Consider the following 22696-nt stretch of genomic DNA (forward strand, 5'->3'; position numbering starts at 1 on the left):
AAAGAATCCAACTGAGGGCCTGGGTCCCAGAAATGTCCTACACAAGTCCAGCTAAAGGCTTAGAATCCAAGGCAATGTCCTCCATGAGTCCAGCCAGTGGCCTAGAGCCCACAGCAATGTCTCACGCTTTTGCGTATTGAGAATCTACACCCAGAAGCCCCAAAGGCCAGTGGTGGAAGCCAGAAAACCTACACTGGTGAGATGAAGGATTTGTGCCACCAGGCTGAGGGATCCACATTGGAGCCAGGAAGTGATGCTGACACTGAAGATCAGAGCTCCCCTTACAAAAACAGCAGCCATTCCCAGTGACAGTGAGGCCCCGGGCTCCTTCTTCAACTAGAGCAGCCAAGTTTGCATTAGGAAAACCATCCGCAGCAAGCTTCTCCTAGAAAATCAACAGCCCCCATCTTCCCCTCCATTTCTCTTTTTATGGCTATTGGTAACAGTCGTCAGGTGGATCCTCCATGGCCAGACCACGCTGATTCAGTTCATATGGGCGTTAACAGTTGACTCTTAGTCAATCCACCGTAGTTACAGTAATGACTTTACTGTACTTCTGGAGTCCAGCTTTCTGTGTTCTGTGTTACAGTAGTAAAATACCTGAGGTAGGCTGTTGATGAAGGAACAAGTTTCACTTAATTCATAGTTCTGGAGGCTCAAGAATGATGGTGCATGAGGGCGATTTTGGCTGTGTCACGTAATAGTGGATGGCAATGAGAAATTACATTGCCACACAGGAAGCTAGAGAGAGACCGGGGCAGGAGGAGGGGAGACAGCATGATCTCCTGAGACGTCACTCTAGGAAGATAGTATTCCCTTCCAAGGACAGTGTGCCAGTGACCAAGACCTTCCTACCAGGTCCTACCTCTTAAAGATGCCATCAGCTTCCACATCGCCACAAGAAGGACCAAGCTCCCAACACATGGACCCTTGGGATAAATATCGTCCAAACCATTGCAACAGGGAATCCCAATTTTTACGAGAAATTCTGTTATTAAAAAAAAATGTCTAGATTTAATCTTTAGCACCACACATACTTACAAAAGTCAACAACTAATTCACAGTTTATAAAACAGGAGTACGAAATAAATATTTGCAGGCCTAATTGGATGCATGACACCACTGTGTTATCTTTAGATTATGGACTCTGCTATTGGAGAACACCATGGAGTCTTGCTGACTTTTTGGATGTCTGTATTTTATTTGGTCTCAGTTGGCTTGTTTCTCTTCCTTGAGTCCAAGAAACTTCCCTGTTACTTAGTTGGAAAAAATACATTCATTTATTATATTTTGATGTTTCCAAAGTCTTTAGATGTCTCATATCACATGACCCTCCTGGTAATTGAGGAAGGTAGGCTGGGTAGTCAGTAGCATGGAAGGTACATGCTAAAGTACACAGCTGCAGTATTACAGAGCTGGCGTGATGCCCGGAGCCTTGACTCTGTGGTTTTACCTTAGGCCTACTGGTGTATAGAGATTAATAATTTTAGCTCTTTTGCTATGATTTTGGGGAAAATTGAAATCATCACATTTTTTGGTGTTGGTTACCTGATTCTTTTATAATATAGTTTTTTTTTTTTTTTTTTTTTGGTACCGGAGATCGAACTCGGGTCCTTGCGCTTGCGCAGCAGGCAGCGAAACCACTGAGCTAAATCCCCGGCTATAATATAGTTTTAATTTAGTAAAAACAATACAAAATTCTAACAGTTAAAAATAACATAGTATGACTAAAAAGTTGAAGCTATATAATGGTGACATTTATTCAGGACTATTTGAAGGTTGAGCAATTTTATATAATTGAGTTCTTCAGAAAGGCTTTAGCCTTAATATTTTTTTTTTATTCTAACCATTTTTCATTGAAGTACTCTGAAATATTTTATCTACCTTTATTTTCTTTACTTTTTTAAAAGAATAACTTTAGTATACATGTGACCCACTAAATGTGAAGCATGTTGAGTATATGAGAATATTCCCATGAAAAATTCCCAGAATTTGCTTTTAAACACTTTGGGTGTGTAGAGGAAATAGTCCAATGAAATTGTTACATGTCTGATTATAATATTCAAATTATTCACATGTACATTTGATATAACAAATATAAAATAGCACCTTAACTTTAGAAATACCATTTTTATCACTTTCACATTTTATGAAATGATTTTATCCAAACTCTTAATCAAGTTTTGAGTGTAAATTCCTTTAAACTGTGTGATTTAATGGCTTTTGGTATATTCAGAGTTGTGCAGCCATCACCATAATCAGTGTTAGAACATTTGTATTGTCACGCTTTTGCACCCTTGACTCTATAGTGTCATCCTTAGAGCCATTTTTTTTTTTTTTTTTTTGGTACCGGGGATCAAACTCTGGTCCTTGTGCTTGCACAGCAGGTGGCGAAACCACTGAGCTAAATCCCTGGCCCCAAGACATTTTTTGAAATAATGTCTCAGAGCAAAATCTTCCAAGTTTTTTGTTTTAATGCTATCCCTCAAAATTTTACTTCAAGCCATAAGAATGCATGTGCTGTTGATGATCAGGGTCACAGTTTTGCTTTTATTCTTTCCTCTTGACATTTGTTTCCTCCTTTGACAGTCTTTTATGTCAGGTATTCTATGTATTCTATGTAGGATCCAAATCTTGTATTGATTTTTGGTAGTTTCAAGTAATGTTTTTCTCCCTAAAACAACTTTTTGTTTTAAAATACAATAGTTGAGAGAAGACCTTATAAGATGAGAGTCTTTTAAGACTCAGATACGTGTTTTCTATGTTTTTTTGGCATATTAGTCTGATTAGTAATTTGTATATATGATAACTAACTTTATAATGACTTTGAGGATAAATAAATCTGATACTGGCAAAATAAAAGGGGATGGAGAGAAGTGAGAAAAAGAATTGAGATGTGTTTTGTACACATACCAGTTCCCCACAATGAATGTAATCATTATGTATTGCAAACATGGAGTTAAAAAAAAAGACTTGAATAGAAAATGATTACTTTTTTTCTTAAATAAACCAAAGCCAACCAAACCAAATATTGCTTTATATTCATTGAAGTATTTATGGCATGAGTAAAAATCCAGGTCATACAAATGTCATCCTGTTCACTTACGTTGCACAGCCTCAGTCATTTATGGAGTGTCTTTTCTCTTTGTTTTGTTTTGTTTTGTTTTGATTTTTCTCTTCCTTAAAAAATGGTATCTCTATTAGCTTTGAATTTTTTTTGCAAATGACAGATTATCAGTTGAATTGTATTAGTAGGCTTTTATTTATATTATTAGCTGGCTATTAAAAAATCTTGTAGGTAATCATCAGTCAACAGAATGTGTCAGTCACTAAGATCCTCTTTGGACATTAGTAAATCTCAAAGGACAAAAAGGCAAGGACTAAGAAGTACTTTATTTATATACAGGCCAGGTTAAAATGAATGAATTTTTTTTCCTATACCAGGCAAAAACATTGCAGATGATACTTTAATTATGATTCTGGAGTTGTACATTGTCAGTTTCTTTGTTCTCTGATCCCAGAGTGTATGTGGTTGTGCGTGTGTGTGGAACTAAGTTATAGAAGTCTTTCTCATTTCAGATGCTGCTGTAGTATCATCACTTTAGCCAAAGGAATATTTCAGCCTATTTATTTGGACAAATGTGTGGTCCAGTCTATAGATCACAAACTGTTCTTCACTATAAAGGTCCAGTAGTAAATATTTTCATCATTGTGGACCATGTGGTCTCTTACAATCAGCTCTACCCTTTTAGCACAAAAGCAGCCCAAGATAGTATGTAAATGAATGGGTGTATGGCAAAGAGAGCTATGTTTTTGGACACTGAAATTTGAATTTCATGATTTCTACATGTCACAAGTTATTATTTTAATTTTTTATATCATTTAAAGTTATAAAAATCATGGGTCATACAAAAACAGCTGGTGAACTGGATTTGCATGCAGACTACAGTTTGCTACATGTGGTCCAGAGAATAGAATTGAGGCTTTTCTGACTATACCAAATGCTGTCTTTTCTGAAGATACAGCATTTTAGATATGAAATAAAATTTGTTCTGTAGAATATCGTATGTAGATTTCTCAGAAAATATGAGAATGAAAACACTTTTTGTTGTAAAGGATTGATATATAAATGTAAAGTTTTTATGTTACCTTTTGTGAAAATTGGTTCATTGCATAGGATCTCCTTCCTGACTATATTCCTTGCTATGTGTGAATTCTGAGTTTTAATATTTGGATTTTTGGGAGCATCGAGCTATGTGAGAAGAAAGATTATATGCTTATGTCATTGTAATGTGTAAAGAGTTAAATGAGTTTCCATTTGACTTACAGTTAAATACCTGTACTAGCTTAACTGTATCTAAGTTAAGCTTTAATACTATGCCCATACTTTCAGTGACGTGGGGGAGTAGTATAAACATAAGTGCTGAAAATTTTAAGAATTTTATTGAAGTAAAATTTCATTACAGCAAATATTAAAAAGATACATTTTAAATAATAAAAAACAATTGTCTTGACTTAAAAACTTTCTTAAAGTTTTTATGGGTCTGATTAGAGCAACTTACGATGAAAACTAATGCCTTTTCTCTTTATGCAAATCTCATGTTTTTAGCACAAGAACCTAATTGTATTCTCTTTTAATATATGCCAGAGAAAATTGGCATTTGGTGGTAGGGCAGAGATTTTTTTTTTTAAGAACTCCTTTATTTACTCTTCTTGTAACCTTAACTACCAAAATTATTCTGATGCCTTTGTAATTTCTATGACCTCCTTCTCCAGCTTGCTTCTATACACAGTCCCAAATTAATCCATTGATAATAGGAAAATAAAATGGTTTAGGTGCAATAGTGGTGAATGGATGGCACACATGCTGCAGCGGCTGTTTGTATCATTGAAAGCTCTAAAAGGTTCGCCATCACTGGTTTAGGGAAATGGTGTTTGTTGGGGGGAGTGCCGTGTATGTTTGCCTTATGAGTTTATGGGATCAATTTCAAATTTTTAGTCTCCTCAAACCAGAACTCCACATTATTTGTTTGTTTTAGTGCTTTTAGATAATAAAGTTTCTATCAATTAACTTGTCTAAATAAAATGCTATTTTAATAAAATTTGGTTGAACATTAGGATTTTGTTATTAGATCTTATATTCTAGCAATATGTTCACAACCCAAATACACTGTTTTCTATCCCTTACATTGACTGTTAATAGTACTTTATTTTTATAGTGTTTAAAATTAGAAATATACAAAATAAGACGTGTAGAACAGCTACATTATGGCAAACAAATTTACACTAGAGACTTAGAAAAATATGTTAGAGATGTATTTTGAAGACTTCCTAAAAATCTTGTAAACAGTTGTTGTTGAATTTCAGCATTACTCATTTTTCATCATTAAATGGATTTTAATTTCCTTTTCTAGAAAGAGAATTCTGGGAATTATGTAACAAGTGTAATTTGATGAGACCAAAGCGTTCCCATCACTGCAGCCGCTGTGGCCACTGTGTAAGGAGAATGGATCATCACTGTCCATGGTAAGAAAAGAATAATTCACTTTTAGGAAAAAAAATAGAAAAAAATCTTAGGACTAGCAGGTTTAAACAAAAGTTATATTAAAATTACTCAGTTTAAAAAAACAGCTTTTAATAAGGATATCTTTCTTTGATTGTAGGTGTCTTGTCAATCCCCAAAGTCATTTTTCACAGGCATTTTGTTGTTGCTAGCAAGGAAATGTTTGAGCAGAAAACTAATAATTAATATGAACTGAATTATACAAAAAGCCTAAGGTGGATGAATTAAATGAGGCGATATGTATGAAACACTTGGTACAGTATCTGACATGCAGGAAGTACTTAAGTAGTTGCTGTTACTTCTTGTTGTAATAAGCCCTATGCGTCCCATTGTTTATATTCCCCCTTTCTTGTTCAATTAAAGAACAACACATTGCAAATACCCTGATAACCCACTTCTACTGTTTAAACCTTTTAAAGTATTATGTATTGGATATAGGCATTAACATTTTGTGCATGTTGTATGTGTGTTAAGTGTAATTAGCTATTTCTGTTGCACTGCCAACATTTTTGGTCAATAGAGGGCTCTCTTGTAATATTTAAAGAAAATCCTCAGTTGAAAAATAGAATATTTGAAGACAAATGCTGTGAGAATTTTGTATTGTATTTCATTTCAGAGCCATCACAAAACAAGATATTATATTCATTCTGTTTTTCTAGCATTGGATTTATATGAATATTTAAAATGTGTAGTATAGCACTTTATAAATATAGCTGTATACATATATTTATGTTTTTACATGTAGGCATGAATAGATAAAGTTTGCTGCATAATAGTTTAATTTAGAACTGCATTTATTTAAGTTAACTGAAGAGTAGAATTTACCCTTGCCTAATGCTATTCAATTTAGTGTTTCTCATGTTTCCATGACTTATTTTGATGACATTGCTAATTAACAAACTTACAGTAGAACTTAGGTTCTTAGTATACACTAATTATTATAATAGAAGGTAATTTCCTTCTATTAGGATTAAATTAAGTTAGAAAAAATAAGAATAATTTAGAGAAAAAACACTTCGTTAGTGTATTAAAAATTTTAATAATTGTCTAAATCGGTCAACAAGATAGTACATGACATACAGTATTCAAAAGATGTACCTTAAATTAAAACAGATTAATTCCCAAGTAACTATAAATCTCCATGATGTTTGCAATCACAATAATAATAGAATTTTCAAATCTTTATGTGAAATATGTTTTCAGATAGGTGGTAAGTACATTTACTTTTAAACACTTTTTGTAGTAGTATTTCTGATTAAAAATATGGTAAATGTTCATGGTACAGTTGGATATTGGTGCTGTTTTGCAAAAGAATGCCATAGTTTAAAGGTGTAAAAAAATCAGCTAAGAAATGTAGAGACTAATGATACTTACTTTTAAGAAATAAAGGGGCCAGGGATTTAGCTCAGTGGGTGCCGCTGGCTGCCTCATAAGTGCAAGATCCAAAGTTCGGTCCCCGGTACCCGAAAAAAGAAAAAAAATAAAGGAAGTAAAGACTAGCTTGTTGCTGACCAAATAAAGATGCTCTGCCACCTAAATTCTAACACTGGGGTGATTTTTCTCTTTCTGGGCTTATCACTTCCATAGCCTTTGTGAACTTTTAGAATGCTAGTAACAGGAAGAGAGGAATTAAAAAAGACCAGAACATTGGAAACAAGGGTGAACATGGGTCTACGTATGTAGTGTGATTGAAAAATATGGTAAATGTTTTAAGTTTTAAAAAATTATTACAGCAAAAGACACATTATCATTAATACTCTACAAAATACTGTACTTTCCCTTGCCTCAAACACACTGATCCCATCATTCTTGCCACTTTCTGAAGCAGTTCTGGAGTCCTCTTTTGTGAGCATCTTTAGTTATCCTGGCTTGGCTGCCTCCGTGTCCTGAATTCATTCAAAACATTCACGTTTCATGGTCATTTGGGGAAGAGCTAGAAGTCACGTGGTGCCAGATCTGGTGACTGCGTGGATGAGGACATAAATCACAATGTTTTTGACAGAAATTGTCATAAACATTTTGAATTTATTTAGGGTATTGAGGCAGCTATGAAGGGACAACTAAAGACGCTCACAAAAGAAGACTTCCAGAACTGCTTCAGAAAGTGGCAAGAATGGTGGAATCAGTGTGTTCAAAGTGAGGGAGAGTCTCCTGAGGGAGATTAATGGCAATGTGTTTTTTAGTGTAAGAAATTCTTTAAAAATTTTTATGTAAACATCCACCATATTTTTTTATTACACCTGGTAGAATTAGGAATTTTCTTGATTTAATTCCCTAATAGAGCACTGCTGAAATGTTCAGAGAGGGAAGGAAATGTGCAGTATAAACTGGAAGCAGGGATGAGTTTTGATATTTTCAGAAATTGCATTATTTTAACTGCCCAGCAGCTTTAGATTTGGAAGTCAGTTCTCAGATTGCCTCAAGGTTTTCTGTATTTTTAGCTTTGACCATATTTCTAAGGAGCTGAAATATTTAAAAAAAGGACTCATTTATTGAGTTCCTTAGTGTTTCTTAAAGCTCTCTGGTTAAGGAGTCTGTGATCACAACAGTTTTTCAAACTTCCTAGGCACAGGAAGGATGGGACAAGAATGTCATCTTCCAAGCAGCAGCTCTTTAAAGAGCATTTTTTAGGGCATTCTTAAGCTCACTTCACTTAACAGCCCTGCTTGCAGATAACAAAAATACTATTTTTTTTGTTTATAAATCACATGCACTTAATTCTAAGATATTCTTCCAGAAAGTTTTCATTGCAATTCTATATTTTCTTTTCTTTTTTAGGTTTTATTTATTTTCTTTCTTTTTTTGAGATAGGGTCTTGCTGTATAGTCCAGGCTGGTCTTGAACTCACTATGTAGCCCAGGCTGGCCTCGAAATCATGGCACTCTTCCTGCCTCAGCCTCCCAAGAGCTAGGATTACAGGTGTGCGCCACCACACTCAGCTATATTTGATTTTAAAATAGAGATTAGTGACACATCTTAAAAACAATAATTTAAGTTAGGATTAGAACATATTATACCGTTTTGTCCCCTAATGGGAATATAATACTATTTTAAATTGAAAACATTCATACTAGGTAATTTTGAAATAGAGTTTTCTGCTGGAATTTTAAACTAGATTTATCTGTTGGAATTTTATAATACATTGAAAACTTGAGTACAGTAAATTTAGAAGAGTAGAATACTCAGCTTAAATTACCCTTGATAATTCTAGGATTGTAGCAGTCTCTTTTTTAGTTAGACTTCACTGTTGTATTGGTAGAGGTGTAGCTGTGAGTGTTTGTAAGTAGTTTTGAATACATTTTGATTTTTAGCTACCAGGAGTAGGTTTTTTAAAAACATAAGAAAAACTGTGAATACTCATCAAGTATTTCAGAGTGGCCAAGGTTAAGCTGTTTTATTTTAAGACACTCAAGTTGTTCTTCACAGCTAGAATGCTGTGCAGGACAAGGGTTCTTTCTTCTTCCTGCCTTGGCCCCTTTCTCCTCTGGCTGTATGTCCTCTGGCTGGTGGCTTAGACCTTTGTTTCTGTTTCCATACCAGTGACACAGCAGACTTCCTACCATCTGCTTTGCCTCGGTGGGTTGTTGTGAATGGAAGGAGGGTTGTATATATGTGGACTTCCTTCATAGGGTGGAAAGTGCTTTACTAACGTTGGATGGTGTATTTATCTTTACACAGTTGGCTTTTAGGTCAGTGGCTTTAGTATAGCTCCATGAAATTAAGTTTATGTGAAGTTATGTGAGCTTATCTTTAGTTTTACTGATCGTGAAGTGAGCATCTTATTAAAGTTTAAAATGTTGTTTCTTTCCTTTTTCTTTTTTTCCCCTTCAGGATTAACAATTGTGTTGGTGAAGATAATCATTGGCTTTTTCTGCAGTTGTGTTTCTACACTGAACTTCTTACTTGCTACGCACTGATGTTTTCTTTCTGCCACTATTATTATTTTCTTCCACTAAAAAAGCATAATTTGGTAAGAAATGTCTGTATGCACTCATGTTAGATCAGCTGTAGCATGTGATTAACATTGTGGTTCCTTTAACTGCAGAAGATTGAAAACAAAAGCAAAAATAACCCCAAATTGATGAATTTTTAAGTATGTTGGAATTGAGAAAGTACACCATAGTGTGACATTTCCTTTAAAAGAAATCCTGATATTAGTATTTGTGTTTAGTGGCTTTCTTTAGAAAACAGCATAGAAGATCTTTACCTATATGTGTCTTGCTTTAAAAAATGCTTGAAATAATGGAAAACAAAGGAAAAAGTTGAATTTATTATTTTTCAGGAATAAAAACAGCCAGGTTAATTTTTTAAAGGTTGTCAAAGGAACAGTTAAGTTTTGGAGGAAAAGGACTCCTTCCACCCCTGTCTTTCATGAACAATAATAAAATGGTGTTTTACAGAGTTATATTTATGCCATCTGTGGCCATGCTTTCTTTTTCTGTGGAGGAAGTGTAGTAGGTGTTAAGACTTGCCCAGAATGGAGAGTGCAGAGGTGGTGATGATAGCAGCAAATGGAATTTTGGATTCATTGACTGTGTGTCAACACTGTGTTGTGGACATCTCTTCTTAATTCTTTTTTGAATGTTCAGAACACCCACAGGCAGAAACACAGACTAATAGAGGTTAAAAAAGTATAGAAGGCACAAAGGTCGGAAGTGACTATTAGTTTTAGAGCTATGTTTGAGCCTGATCTTGTATGTTTTTTGATTGTTATTTCCATTTTATTTGGACTTGAATTGGGGTTTTTAAGATACAGTGTGTGTGTGACTGAGAGGAAGACGAGAGCAGAGCATGAAAGTATGTAAGTGAGGACACAAGGCGAGGTGGGGGATAAAACCTCCGATGGAGGAAGGATTTTTTTTCCGATGTGTATGTATAAATCTTTTTACATAAAAAATTTCCATGGTGAGATTCCAGTTGAATTAGGGAACAAGGGAGAGAGTGAGACAAAGTCTCAAGTTCTATGTGTTGGTGTGGTTTTAATGTACATGATCATTTCAAATAATATTTGAATATTTGCTATTGCTGTTTGGGTGTATATATTAATGGGTCCTTGTGATTATGCTGATTAAATACAGGTTGAGCAATTAAAATTAGATACTAATAACTGAAGAAAAATCAAAACAATTTTTAGTGTAAGTGCTTGACATTCACACTGAGAATATAGTGAGTGCATGCTCATACTATATAGTCTTAAGAGTGCTTCACTTACAGATGAATTTGAGGCAAATTGGTATTATAGTTAGAACATGTAAAAGAGTCTTTTGAGTAAAATTTCATATAATTAAACCTCATAAGAAAAGCATTAAAATATAATTTCTCAGTGGGATTAAGGTCATAATTTTTTTTAAAGTGAGAGAAAAGGAAATTCAGTGGTGTCAATGAAAAGCTAAAGATCTGTAAGATGAAATGCATTGTAGTATAGTGGAGAGATTGGCGAACTGCAGTCCTTGGATTACATTTAGCCTTCTACTTCCATGTTTTTATTAATAAAGTTTTACTGGAGAACAGCTACTTTGATGTGTTTGCATATTGTCTGTGACTGCTTTTGTGCTATAGCAGAGTTGAGTAGTTGTGGTAGACTGGCCAGAGATACCTCTGTCTCTTAAGTTTGACAACCTTCTTGCAGTGGGTTTTACCATTGTAAAAAGATACACCAATAGCAGAACCTGGCTTTTCTTACTATGTGCATAACCTTTGACAGATGTTTAACCTCTGTGATTGTAATTTCTCCTTCTGAGATATATGAATAATAATGAAATTAAATAATATATGTAAAGTACCTGGTATATCATAGGTATTCAATTTATGTTATATTTTAGTGAAAGTTGTCAAAAAAGAAGAGGTTTTTCTTTTGCCTATTAATTTTTATGAAATTTTACAGACTGTTTTGTACTATTACTGGGAGATTGATGACAGACCAAAAAAATTCCAGTAATCAAATAGAAATGTAATAAGATTAAGTGGAGGATTAAGACATTTGAAATTACAAACTGATTTTTGTATTGAAATAAAAATTAGAAACTGTAGAAAATCATGTCAAAGAAGAGCCAGGTTTTTGTTTGTTTGTTTTTTGCCAAATATTATAGGTATTTTTTCAATATACTTACCTATGTGTATATATGCATACTTATATATATATATATATATATGTTTTTTACATCCAAACTGAATGTTACTAGCAGCATAGTAAATGTTTCTTAAGTGATTAAAAATATGAGGAAAAAAATATGTGAAAAATGAGTACAGGTTGGGTTTTGAAAACTACCAGGTTTTCCGTAGAGCAATTAATTGTCAAAGCAATATAGTTTTTGTTTTGTTTTGTTTGGTTTGGTACCAGGGATGGAACTCAGGACCTTGCCCTTGCAAGGCAGGCACAGTGTTGCTGAGCTAAATCCCCTGCCCAATATAGGTTATTTTTTATAGTCATTAGTACTGTATTACCAAATGAAAATCAGATAATTAGATCACATTGGTTGTAATAAAGGTATTTAGATAATAAGCAGAAAACTATAATCGTAGGCACCTGATAGGCTTATCATGTGTAGTGGTGCTGAACAAGTGCTGTTCTCTATGCCTAAGTCTTACAGTATCCTGGTTGAATTATGTGAGATGCTTTTGTAATTTATTATTAATGTTAGAGATAATATCAGAGTTCATGTAATGACCCTTTCAAGATCATTTTATTGATTGTTCCAAGATCATCACTGAGGAGTCAATTATTGTTTAAAAAATTTTAAAGTATTTATTTGGTACTGGGGTTGATCCCATGGCCTTCACACTGAGTGTGAATATCCCTTTTTATTATATTTAATTTGAGACAGGATCTTCTTAAGTTGGCCAGCCTGAGGTTTAACTTCTGTTGCTCCTGCCTCAGCCTCCCAGAGTGCTAGGATTACAGGCATGTACCACCATGCCCAGCTTTGGTTGTTTTTTTAAAATAATAATTTTATTTAAAAAGTGCTGTTTTTCTTCCTGAATCAGTATTTTTAACTATGGCTATTTTCTTGAATCAGTATCTTTTTATTTCCTTTTAAAATTTTATTTAATTTTGTTAAAAATTAATTTTATTGGTACATTTTGGTATATATAATGATCACCTGCATGATAGGGAATTTGTACCTGTACATGATACATCTTGATTCTTCTTTTTTCGCCAATCCCCTCCACTCCCTCAACTCCTCTTCCCCTCCTCATTTACAAAAGCTTTGTTTCCATGGATTTAATATTTTAAAATCTTGTTTATGATATATTCTTTTTTTTTTTTTTTTTTTTTTGGTACCAGGGATCGAACTCGGGTCCTTGCGCTTGCAAGGCAGGCTGCGGAACCACTGAGCTAAATCCCCAGCCCTATGATATATTCCTTGAATAAATTGATTCATATAAAGTGGAGCTTTATCATAGTATTGTCCAACAGAAGTTTTATTAGACAAATTTAAGTGCATACAAATAGAATGTTTATTATCAATGTTTCTAAATCCTAGGACCAGGATTATAACTATACTTGGAGAAAATATTTTATAATTTTTATAGTTCAAGATATTCCAGGATCTGAAGCGAAATGAATGTTAGTCACTTACTGTACATTGAAATGAATTTTTGTCATTTCGTTGATTAGATGTTGAAAGTTTGAAGCTCTAGAATTAGGCATATAGAAACAGATTTGTTATATCTTCTTGATAGATTGACTTGTATCATTACCAAATATACCTCTTGATCTGCAGTAATGATTCTTATCTGAACTGTTTTTATCAACTATCTTTGAGTTAGTGCTTTCTTGGTAGGTCTTTCTCTATCCTTTAACTATCAACCTTTCTTACATACTTCTTATAGACAGCAGATACTTCAATTTTAAGAAAACTAGTCTAATAAGCCTCTTTTTGGGGGGATAGTACTGGGGGTTGAACCCAGGGCGTTACACTGAGTTACATCCCCAGGTCTTGTTACTGGGCTTGAATGTACCTCTTACTGCAGCCTCTCAGAGTGCTGGGTTTACAGGTGTGCACCACCATGCCTGCGTCATTGTTTTTTAATGAAAATATTTAGTACATTTAAATAAAATATTGCAACTGGTATTGTTTCTGTCATTTTCCCATTTTCCATTTGGTTTATTTATCCTTTGTTCTCATTTTTCTCCTTTTCTTTCCTGTCATGGAATCTTCAGTTTTAAAAAATTCCCATATATCTCTTCTGATGAATTTTTTCTTTTACTCTTTTTTTTAAAAAATAGGTTTTTTCCAGAAATGAAACCATTCTTCCTTAATTGTTTTTTTGAAGTCTAACATAAGTTAGACTGTAACCATTGCTTATATACTGAATGCAGTGGCCATAGACCATCCTCTATCATTATCATTTTTGGTATATAATACATGCAGAATGAAACTGCATGACAAGACTATTGTTGTTGTTTATATGTTATAATGTGATATCACATTGGTGCTTTTCCTAGTCTTTTATTGAACATTTTAATCAGTTATTTTAATGTCTTTGTCTAGTAAGTTTAATTTTGAGATCTCCTTTTGTTGACTTATTTTCTCTTTAGTTTCTAGACGTTTGGTTCTGTGTTCTGACATGCCTCTTAAAGTTTTATTGGCTACTGTGCATTTTGTATGGCAAATTATAGACGATCTGGTTGATGTGTTCTAACTCTAGATATGATTTACTCTTACATTTATTTTTTGTATAGTATATGTCTTGGTTACTTTTCTAATTACTGAGACAAAATACCCAACACCCAAAGTTAAAGGAGGGCAAGTTTATTTTGGCTCACAGTTTGTAGAGGTTTCAGCTCATAGTTGGTTGGCTCCAAGGCAGGGTGACATGGCAGGGGAGAAACAGTTTATGGCAGGCAGAAGGCAGCAGACAGCAAAGTAGTGAGGTAGCAAGTGAGGACAGCACCCCTATTTCTGTCCCTTATATTCTATCCAGGCTGCACACCCTTAATGCAGGTAGCACTCACATCCTGGGTGAGCCTTCCCATTATCCATATCCAGAACTATGCCAAATCAATCAGTGGACTAATTTAGTAATCACACACCCTTGATCCTAGTAGCATCACACACTTAATACCGGCATCACACACTCTAGATTCAGTCACCTCTGAAAAGCTCCACCTATGACTGCATAAGGCTTTGGGAAACATCTGGACACATCCATAGCAGTATATAAGAGAGGGCTCATCTTGGTCTAGTCAAGGGTTTGAAAACATGTTTTTCTAATGCTAAATAATAGGACATTGGTCTTGATATAACAATTCTTTGGAAGATGACATTGTATTTATTGATATTTTATAAGGATTTATGATTGCTGGGTTTATTTTTGTGAAGGACTAGTTTCAGTTTGCCTTTATGCCTATGGTGTATCCTTTTGAGGTCTTAGTTGAAAAACTGAAGTGTTTTTTGTAGATTGTGCTCTCTAGTTGTTTACTGAGCCCAAGTTAAAAGGCACTGTAGGATGTAGGGCTCACCTTAATGCATTTCTACTTTCCTTGGGATCTTAGCCTTTTAAGTTCTGACTAGTTTGGCTACTTTCCAGTAACTTGCAGCAGCAGTATATTAATTAATTGGATTGTATCTGGCTTTCTATAGTGTTCTTGGTGGGAGAGATTCACACAAATGATTCCCTCATAGATGTCAATAGTGATAGCACTTTGTTTTAAAATGTCTTCTCAGGTGATCCTAATCATTGCTGCCTAATTGCACGGCTCCAGGAGGCAACACTCATGTCATAATCTGTATAAATGGTGTTCTGTGGAGTTTTGCGGTGAAAACTTCTGTGGCCGTAGGTCTGAGAAAATGAGCAGGGTTTAGGTTATGGTGCATGGTGTAAATAGAGGTTAGCCAAATGGAAAGATGAAGGAAGTCATTGCTGAATGAGAAAACATCCAAAGGATTTAGACAGGAATGCACTAATCTATTTTAAGGCTAAATCTGTTACAAAATACTGTGTAGCAAATATTTCTAAGGCTAAATAATAGACCATTCTTAATATAGTAGTTATTTTGAAGGTGACTATTTTATAAAGGTAGAAAAATACCATTAATTTTAGTACAAAAGTCATAGTTACTACCATTGACATTTAAAACATGTCACAGAGAAATATTCTTCAAACAACTCTATACTCTCAGTGTTTGTTTTATAAATTCTTCTTTGTGTCCTTTTTTCCCTAAAACAAAAAACTATGTTCTCTTGATTATGCCTGTAAAGCTGGACAGATAGTGTCAGAAACCTCATTCATTTACCTTGTTATTCTTTTACTTGGGATGTGGAATAAAGATCCCTAAAAGTCCCCGAGTAACTTTGGAGAGTATATTTATGGTTATTGTGCATCTTGAGGGAATAATAATGCAGTGGAATGTGCCTTGAACTTGGACCCTCTATTCGGTTCAGAATGAAGTGAAATATTTAGCCTTCCTTTTTTGTAATACCCTTTTTGGTAGATAGATGGCACCATAGTATCTTTTCTAGCTCATCTTTAAATTCCAAAGCTGAGTGCTTATCTTCTCAGAAAAGAAACTCTTATTTATCTGTTTGTTTAATGCAAAAATGTTTATTCATTATACAAAAGAAAAAGCAGGCTGCTCTTTTACTATTGCAATGTTTTCACAACTGAGACATTATGCTTAAACTCATGGGAAAGAGTTTGTGTTTCAGGAGAGCTCTTTCTGAGCTGGATTACTTGAAATGTTTTGCATTTGCTCCTTTCCTCCCTCCTTTTTTACAGTACAACTGCTTTTCAGATCAGCCTCCTTCCCTCCCACCCTCCCTCTCCTGCTGCTTCTCCCCACTCCCTGCTTCCTTTCCTTCTTGCCTGCCTGCCTGCCTGCCTGCTAGGGATCAGCCCAGTGTTGCTAGGCTAACACTTTATCACTTAACTATCCCCACTAGCCTTTAGATTTCTTGTTAACCTTTACTTTTAAAATATCTATCATGGATGTGTAAAGATTTGCATATTTTTACTTTGTGTAGTTTTGTAAATGTATCCTTTGTTGTGGAAAGGAAGGAGTAAGGTATAGGAGGTAAGGGATTTGTAGTTCATCGTGAATTGGTGCCCAAATTTAGGATTTATTTATTTATTTATTTATTTTTGTATTAAATTCTTTTATTGGTACATTGTAGGTATACAACACAATTACATTTCTCATTGGGAATTGTACCTTTATATAATGCATCTTGGTTCTTATTTTTTCCCCATTCCTAGCCCTCCCTTCACGCCCTCCACCCTTCCCTATTTACAGAGACTTTATTTCCATTTTTTCCATTTCTCATCATTCTTCCTTTCCCTTCTTTCCTTTCCCCTGCCCCTCCCACTACCCCTACCCCTTTGGACCTTTTCTTCCTATTTTACATATCGATTATTCATTCTAATCATTGGTACATTTTAGGTATACAATATAATGACATTCATCATTGGAAATTTGCACCTTTACATAGTCTTTCTTGGTTCTTATTATTTTTTAAGATGTAAACATTGACTTATATCCTGGATCTTGTATTAAGGAAAGCCTTTGACCCTAAAAAGAATTATTATATACTGCCTTCTTTGAAGATGGGAATAATTTTAAAATGCCAGAATTTTCAGTTAGTGTAAGAAGCAAGTAAGTAAATGTGGAAAAATTGCAGAAATTTGAGTAATAGATTTCTTTCTAAATAAATGGGTATAAATTAAACATTTTTGATAGAATCAGAAAATTAATGCGGTTATAAGCTTTGAGATCTTTGAGGAAGTTTTTAAAATATTAGGCATTAGTCTCATTTGACACTTGTATTATCATACCAGTATAGTTTTGGATGTTTTGTAAAACCCTTCTGGAAACTAATGTTTTAAGTAGTTATTGGGATGAAAATTATTGTAAATATTTTAAAACCTGTAGATTTGAGAATGATTTGGCATTTTAATTGAATAAAATAGATAGATATTGAAGAAAATGAACTTTGATCTTTGACTAAACTTTGTATTTTCCTGTTTCTCATACTTCAGTTGTTCACAAGTAAATTTTTAGTCTTTTGGCATATTATTGAATTATAATAATTATTATATGCTTATTGTTTAGCAAAACCAATATGAGAAATTGAAGGTTTTAATTTAAATATGAAAGAGGGTACCTATATTTAAAGAGTATACTTTTTAAAAGTTATGTGTTGACCCATGAATATTTAATTAGTCATATTTCATGATTTTTGCTTTATATACTATTATTCTAGAATTGTAAATTACTTGGATCAGTGGAGAACATCTTTTAAAAAATATCCCCAAGAGAACAGATAGTATGGTTCGCATTCTACAGGTCAGGTCAGAGATTAAGAAAGATATAATAACTTGTCCATTCTTAGTGTGACTGCTTGGTAAAGGCATGACTTAGGCTGATTTCTGTTTGCTCCTAGGTCATGTTTGTGGTATAGAATTAAGCTGCAAATACTTCCTCTATTTTTCCCTGAGGAAAAATTTTAAGCAATATTATTGTAGCACTTAGAATTTTTAAGTACAGATTTAAAAATACTAATGCATCACAAATTCTCCTCTTAAAAGAATGTTCATTGAACCTCCTGATTGGTAGATTCATACATTGATGCTTTCATTTTTTTTTTATTAAGGCAGCCCAGTTTTAGTATTTCATCCAATACTGCCCAATAATCCTATAAAGGCATTATAGTAGGTTAAAGTATTTTAAAAATATATTTCTACTGGCAATCAGATATGGTGGACATTAATTACTATTTCTCTATAATGCAAGGTATTTTTTTATTTGTGGCTGTTAGTGTCCAAGGTTATGCAACTAATAATTTTTAGCCTACCACTTTAGTTCTAAAGCTGTATATATTTTAAGATGAAGCAGAGTCAGATAATTTTTAATTCATTCCTGTATATTTTTATGTGACGGGCAAAAATAAACATATTAACTGCATTTAAGGCTATGAGAGCAGAGGGTGACAGAAGGGGAAGAGAGGAGAGAGATTTCAATAATGGATATGCTGCCAATATTCAGAAAAGAAAAATAAATAGTGTTTAGTAGCCCAGCCAACTCTTCTGCTAAGAAGATACATTATTATTATTCCAATTGGCTGATGTCTAATAGCGTTGCTAGGGATTTGATGTCAAATAGAACTGTGCCGCTGAATTATTCTCCTAGGCTTTTGGCTAACAAAGAATAGAAATAGCCAGAAGATTTGGTTGTAGGTAGCTTTGAATGTTAATAAATCTCTATAATTTATTTTAATTTTTTGTATAATCAGTCATAAAGTAGCCTGAGTATTTCATCTACTTATTGCTATTGAAGTATTTTAGGCTTTAGTAATTTTGATTTTTATCTATAAGGTCATTTATTTGTTGTATTATTTGTTTTATGTATCAGCTCTTTTATTTATTGTGGTTACTGGTAAGTGGATAAAATTGCCAAAATATGTATTTAGCATATCAGGTTTTTAACAAGAGTAGCCAAGAATAGAATATGAGATAATATAAGGTGAAAATTATTTTTAATGCGAGTATGAAAGTAATTTGACTTTTTTGTTTATGTATCCTGAAATGCTACCAGAGATACTATCCTTTGGTAATTTTGGTAATGTTTTTCCTTATTTTTGGGTTTTTTTTTTTTTTTGCTTGAAAGGAAAAGTGTCAGACATACAGTTTATGTTTATAGAAAAATTTTGAAACTCTAACAACTGTCATTTACCCTTGTGCTTTAAGGACAGGTGGAACATGAAAACTTTATGATACATAATCTTGCCTTACCATGTAATATCTGGCTGGCTGAATGGGTGGCCTCATTAAGTATTCAGCATATTAGTTAGTAAATTTAATACCTCTTAGCTTAGAAGATTTAGCAGTTTTTACTTCTCTGTCAGACTGTTTTAGTCTCTTTGAGTTTAAATGGTTAAAACCTGGCAGCAGTTTTTACTGTGACTCTTCTTTTATTTTCATCAAACACTATAGCCCTGCATTAAATGGTAATTTAACCAAAAAATGTAATCCTGCTTTCTATTGAATTACTTCAACTTCTCGCGATTTTACTGCTAAAATATGGCAAGGCAGGCAAAGTAATTTTTTGGAAATATTTACCTTCAGCCTGGCAGTTGGGTGCCAGTGAAATTTGCTCTGTATGACAGTTGCATACACATCTGTGCCAAAAGGCAATGTTTAGTTCTGACCACGCAGTGATGGTCACTAGAGAAGTAGAAAGAGTGATTTTTTTTCCCTTTAGATACTAATTGTCATCAGGATTTTAGTAAGACATTTTGCCCCAGGGCTAGGTGTGTGGAGACCATAGAACAGAATAAATCTCTACTTCAGTGTCTGTTGGTATTAGTAAGCTTGACAATATAATAAAATTTTATTTTAGGGTTAAATTAAAAACATTTTAATGTGAGAGTAACTGTCACTTGAACCTGTCCTCAGGGTGTAAGGTTATTTAGTCATTTTGAAGACTCCTATCTGTATACATTAGATATCTCAGCTATAACCTAATTTCTCTTCTTGCAAACCAGAGAAAAACCAAGTCCCTTAACACTCTAGTTCTCAGTGAGGATGAGAGAAGTGTTGCCTTCCAGAGACATCTGGTGGTAATCAAGGTACACCGTGGATGTTGTAGCCAGGGAGTGTCATGGCATGTGGTGGGAAGAGGCCTGGGATGCTGCTTAGGATCCTCCAGGGTACAGGCCACCTCCTCACAGCAGAATTATACAGTCAGATTGTCCACAGTGCTGAGATTGAGAACTCTATAGGAGAATGGTCACATGTAATTGATAGAAAAACTAAAATTAAATTTTTATTTGTAAAACATATTAATTATTGTAAACAATTGTGAAAAACATTAATTTAGTCCAAATATTTACTGAGTATTTACTATGTACACTGGTCCCTGTCTTAGGCTCTGAAGGTGCAACAATGAATAAAATTAAATTCCTGGATTTAAGGAGCTTGCATTCAAATTGGAGGAGACAGGCAGTAAGCAAACACATAGTAGACAGGATAAATATTATGAAGTGTGTAAGGCAGGGTACTGGGATGGAGAGACTTAATTTATTATGTACCCAGGGACGGCCTTTCTCATACTGACCATTGAGCAAATACCTGGAACTTAAGCAAGTCACTGTTACCAGGAGCAAGCTATTTCAGGGAGAGCAAAAACTAAGGCCAAGACCCTGATATGAGAGTTTGCTTGACATTTTCAAGGGAGCAGTAGATCTTGAGTGGAGAACTGGGGAGAGAATAATAGATGAATTGAGAGCAGTGACTGGAGGTGAAGACTGTTTTGTGAAAATGCGTAGTTCTTGGGACTTTGGGAGTTATTGAGGGCCTATGTAGATGTACAAAATCATTTGCATTTTAGAAACAAAAGTCTGATTACTGTGAAGAATGAACTGAGGGCTCAGGAAGACAACAGAGAGACCATTCACTAGACATTAAAATACATTCCATAAGCACGAGGTGATTAGAGTGGTTGGGAAGGGTTAAGTCGTCTGAGTGTGATGAGCTAACATGCTCTGATGGTGATTTGTATGTGGAGCGTGGGACAAAGGTAAAGAGTCAGGATGATTTTAAAATTTCAGAGCTTGGCCAGCTGGAAACTTGTGGATACTGTTTGCTAAGGTGAAGCGTGAGGGAAGAGGTGGTCTGGAATGAATCGCAGCTTCTGGTCTCACGTGTGTTTACCCGCTAGGTGCCTGTTTGACATCAAAGGAGAGGTAGTAAGCAGTGAGACTGGGGTCTAGGTCCTGGATAGATAGATCTAGATCCCAGATAGATAAATCTAGATTCCCAGATAGATCGATAAATCTAGGGCTTTCTGCATAAAAAATGGCTTTAGAGCAATGGTGCATTATTGGAGATTTCTTTTTTTTTTTTTTTTTTGGTACCGGGGATTGAACTCCGGTCCTTGCGCTTGCGCAGCAGGCGGCGAAACCACTGAGCTAAATCCCCGGCCCAATTGGAGATTTCTTAGAGAGTATGTATAGATAAAGAAAATAGAGGTCTGGAGACCATGCCCTAACCACTCTTAAAAGTCAGAAAGATAAGGAAGAGCAAACAGTTGACTGAGGAGTAGCCAGTGAAGCAGGATGGTGAGGACCAGGGAAGTTGTTAGCCTGAACCATGGAGTATAAACCAGGAATTGAATGAATATGTTGGCGGAAGCCAGTGGTGGACAATGAAATGATGGTTGGATCCACAAATTGGAGATCACATTGAGGTTGAGAACTTGTTAGCATTGGCAACCTACTGGAAGTTAACGCTATTCAGAAGGTGGCATATGTCAAACTGCAATTATGTTGTGGGGCCAGAATTTGTATTGATACTAGGACAGAAGATAAGATTACAAGAGGAAATGGATTCCAGAAATTCATAGACCAGGTATCAGAAGAATTTTCTAGATCATGAGTAGCTTCATCTGACCCTTGGTTTATTTTCATTTAGAGTGCATAAACAGTGATGCCCCAGCTACTCTCTAGTTTTATAACATCTCTGTGCAACAGTCTTTGTAAGTTAAGTATACCCACTGTCTCTTCATATGTTGGGGGAAGAGAATGCTTGTAGCTGTGAGCTAGAACCCATTCTAGGATCCAGGGACTCATGATTGAACAAGGTAGGCAAAAATCCTCATCTTCAAGAGATATACTAGCTGCTGAGACGACTGTAAATAATTTTATATCAGATGGAGATAACTGCTATGGAAAAAGTAAAATAGGACAAGGTGATAGGGAGTGCTGTGATTTCTGCTTTAGTCAAGGAAACAGTCTCTGATACAGTGATATTTAAGCAGAGAGAAAGCAAGGGAGTTGGTATCTGGGGAGTCTTCTGGAAGGAGAAATACAGTGGCCCTAATATAAGAGTTTGCTAGATGTATTTGAGCAATAGCAAGGAAATCAGTGAGATTGGATCAGAATGAGCAAGGTAGATGAGGTCAGAATCCATCAGACTCTCCTTCTCTTTCCATTTTTCTCTTTCATCCTTTTCTGTAGAAAAAGACCTCCCTCCTCATTTTATGTGTATACTAAGTCTTGATACATAACCTATCAAGGAAAATAAAAGAAAATTATAGACTAATCTGACTATAAACAGATAAACAACTCTTAAATAAAATATTAACAAGTAAAAGCAGGTTGAGTATATCCTAGGAATAACCAGCCTGACCAAGTA

The 22696-nt window shown here is 34.6% G+C and overlaps 1 protein-coding gene across 3 annotated transcripts in view; it reads left to right on the forward strand.

Annotated features, from left to right (window-relative positions):
- Zdhhc21 (zDHHC palmitoyltransferase 21) overlaps nt 1-22696 on the forward strand; it is a 58968-nt gene that overhangs the window by 16447 nt on the left and 19825 nt on the right. For all 3 annotated transcript variants that reach the window (XM_021252865.2, XM_004838304.3, XM_087183931.1), the window contains 2 exons: nt 5415-5526; nt 9395-9533. In XM_021252865.2, the coding sequence (XP_021108524.1) occupies nt 5415-5526; nt 9395-9533 (251 nt within the window). The remainder of the gene's footprint in view (nt 1-5414; nt 5527-9394; nt 9534-22696) is intronic.

This window comes from Heterocephalus glaber, unplaced genomic scaffold (genome assembly GCF_053883595.1).
Source record: "Heterocephalus glaber isolate CG9 unplaced genomic scaffold, H.glaber_assembly_v1.0 deba00001481, whole genome shotgun sequence".
In the NCBI taxonomy this organism is placed as follows: Eukaryota; Metazoa; Chordata; class Mammalia; order Rodentia; family Bathyergidae; genus Heterocephalus; species Heterocephalus glaber.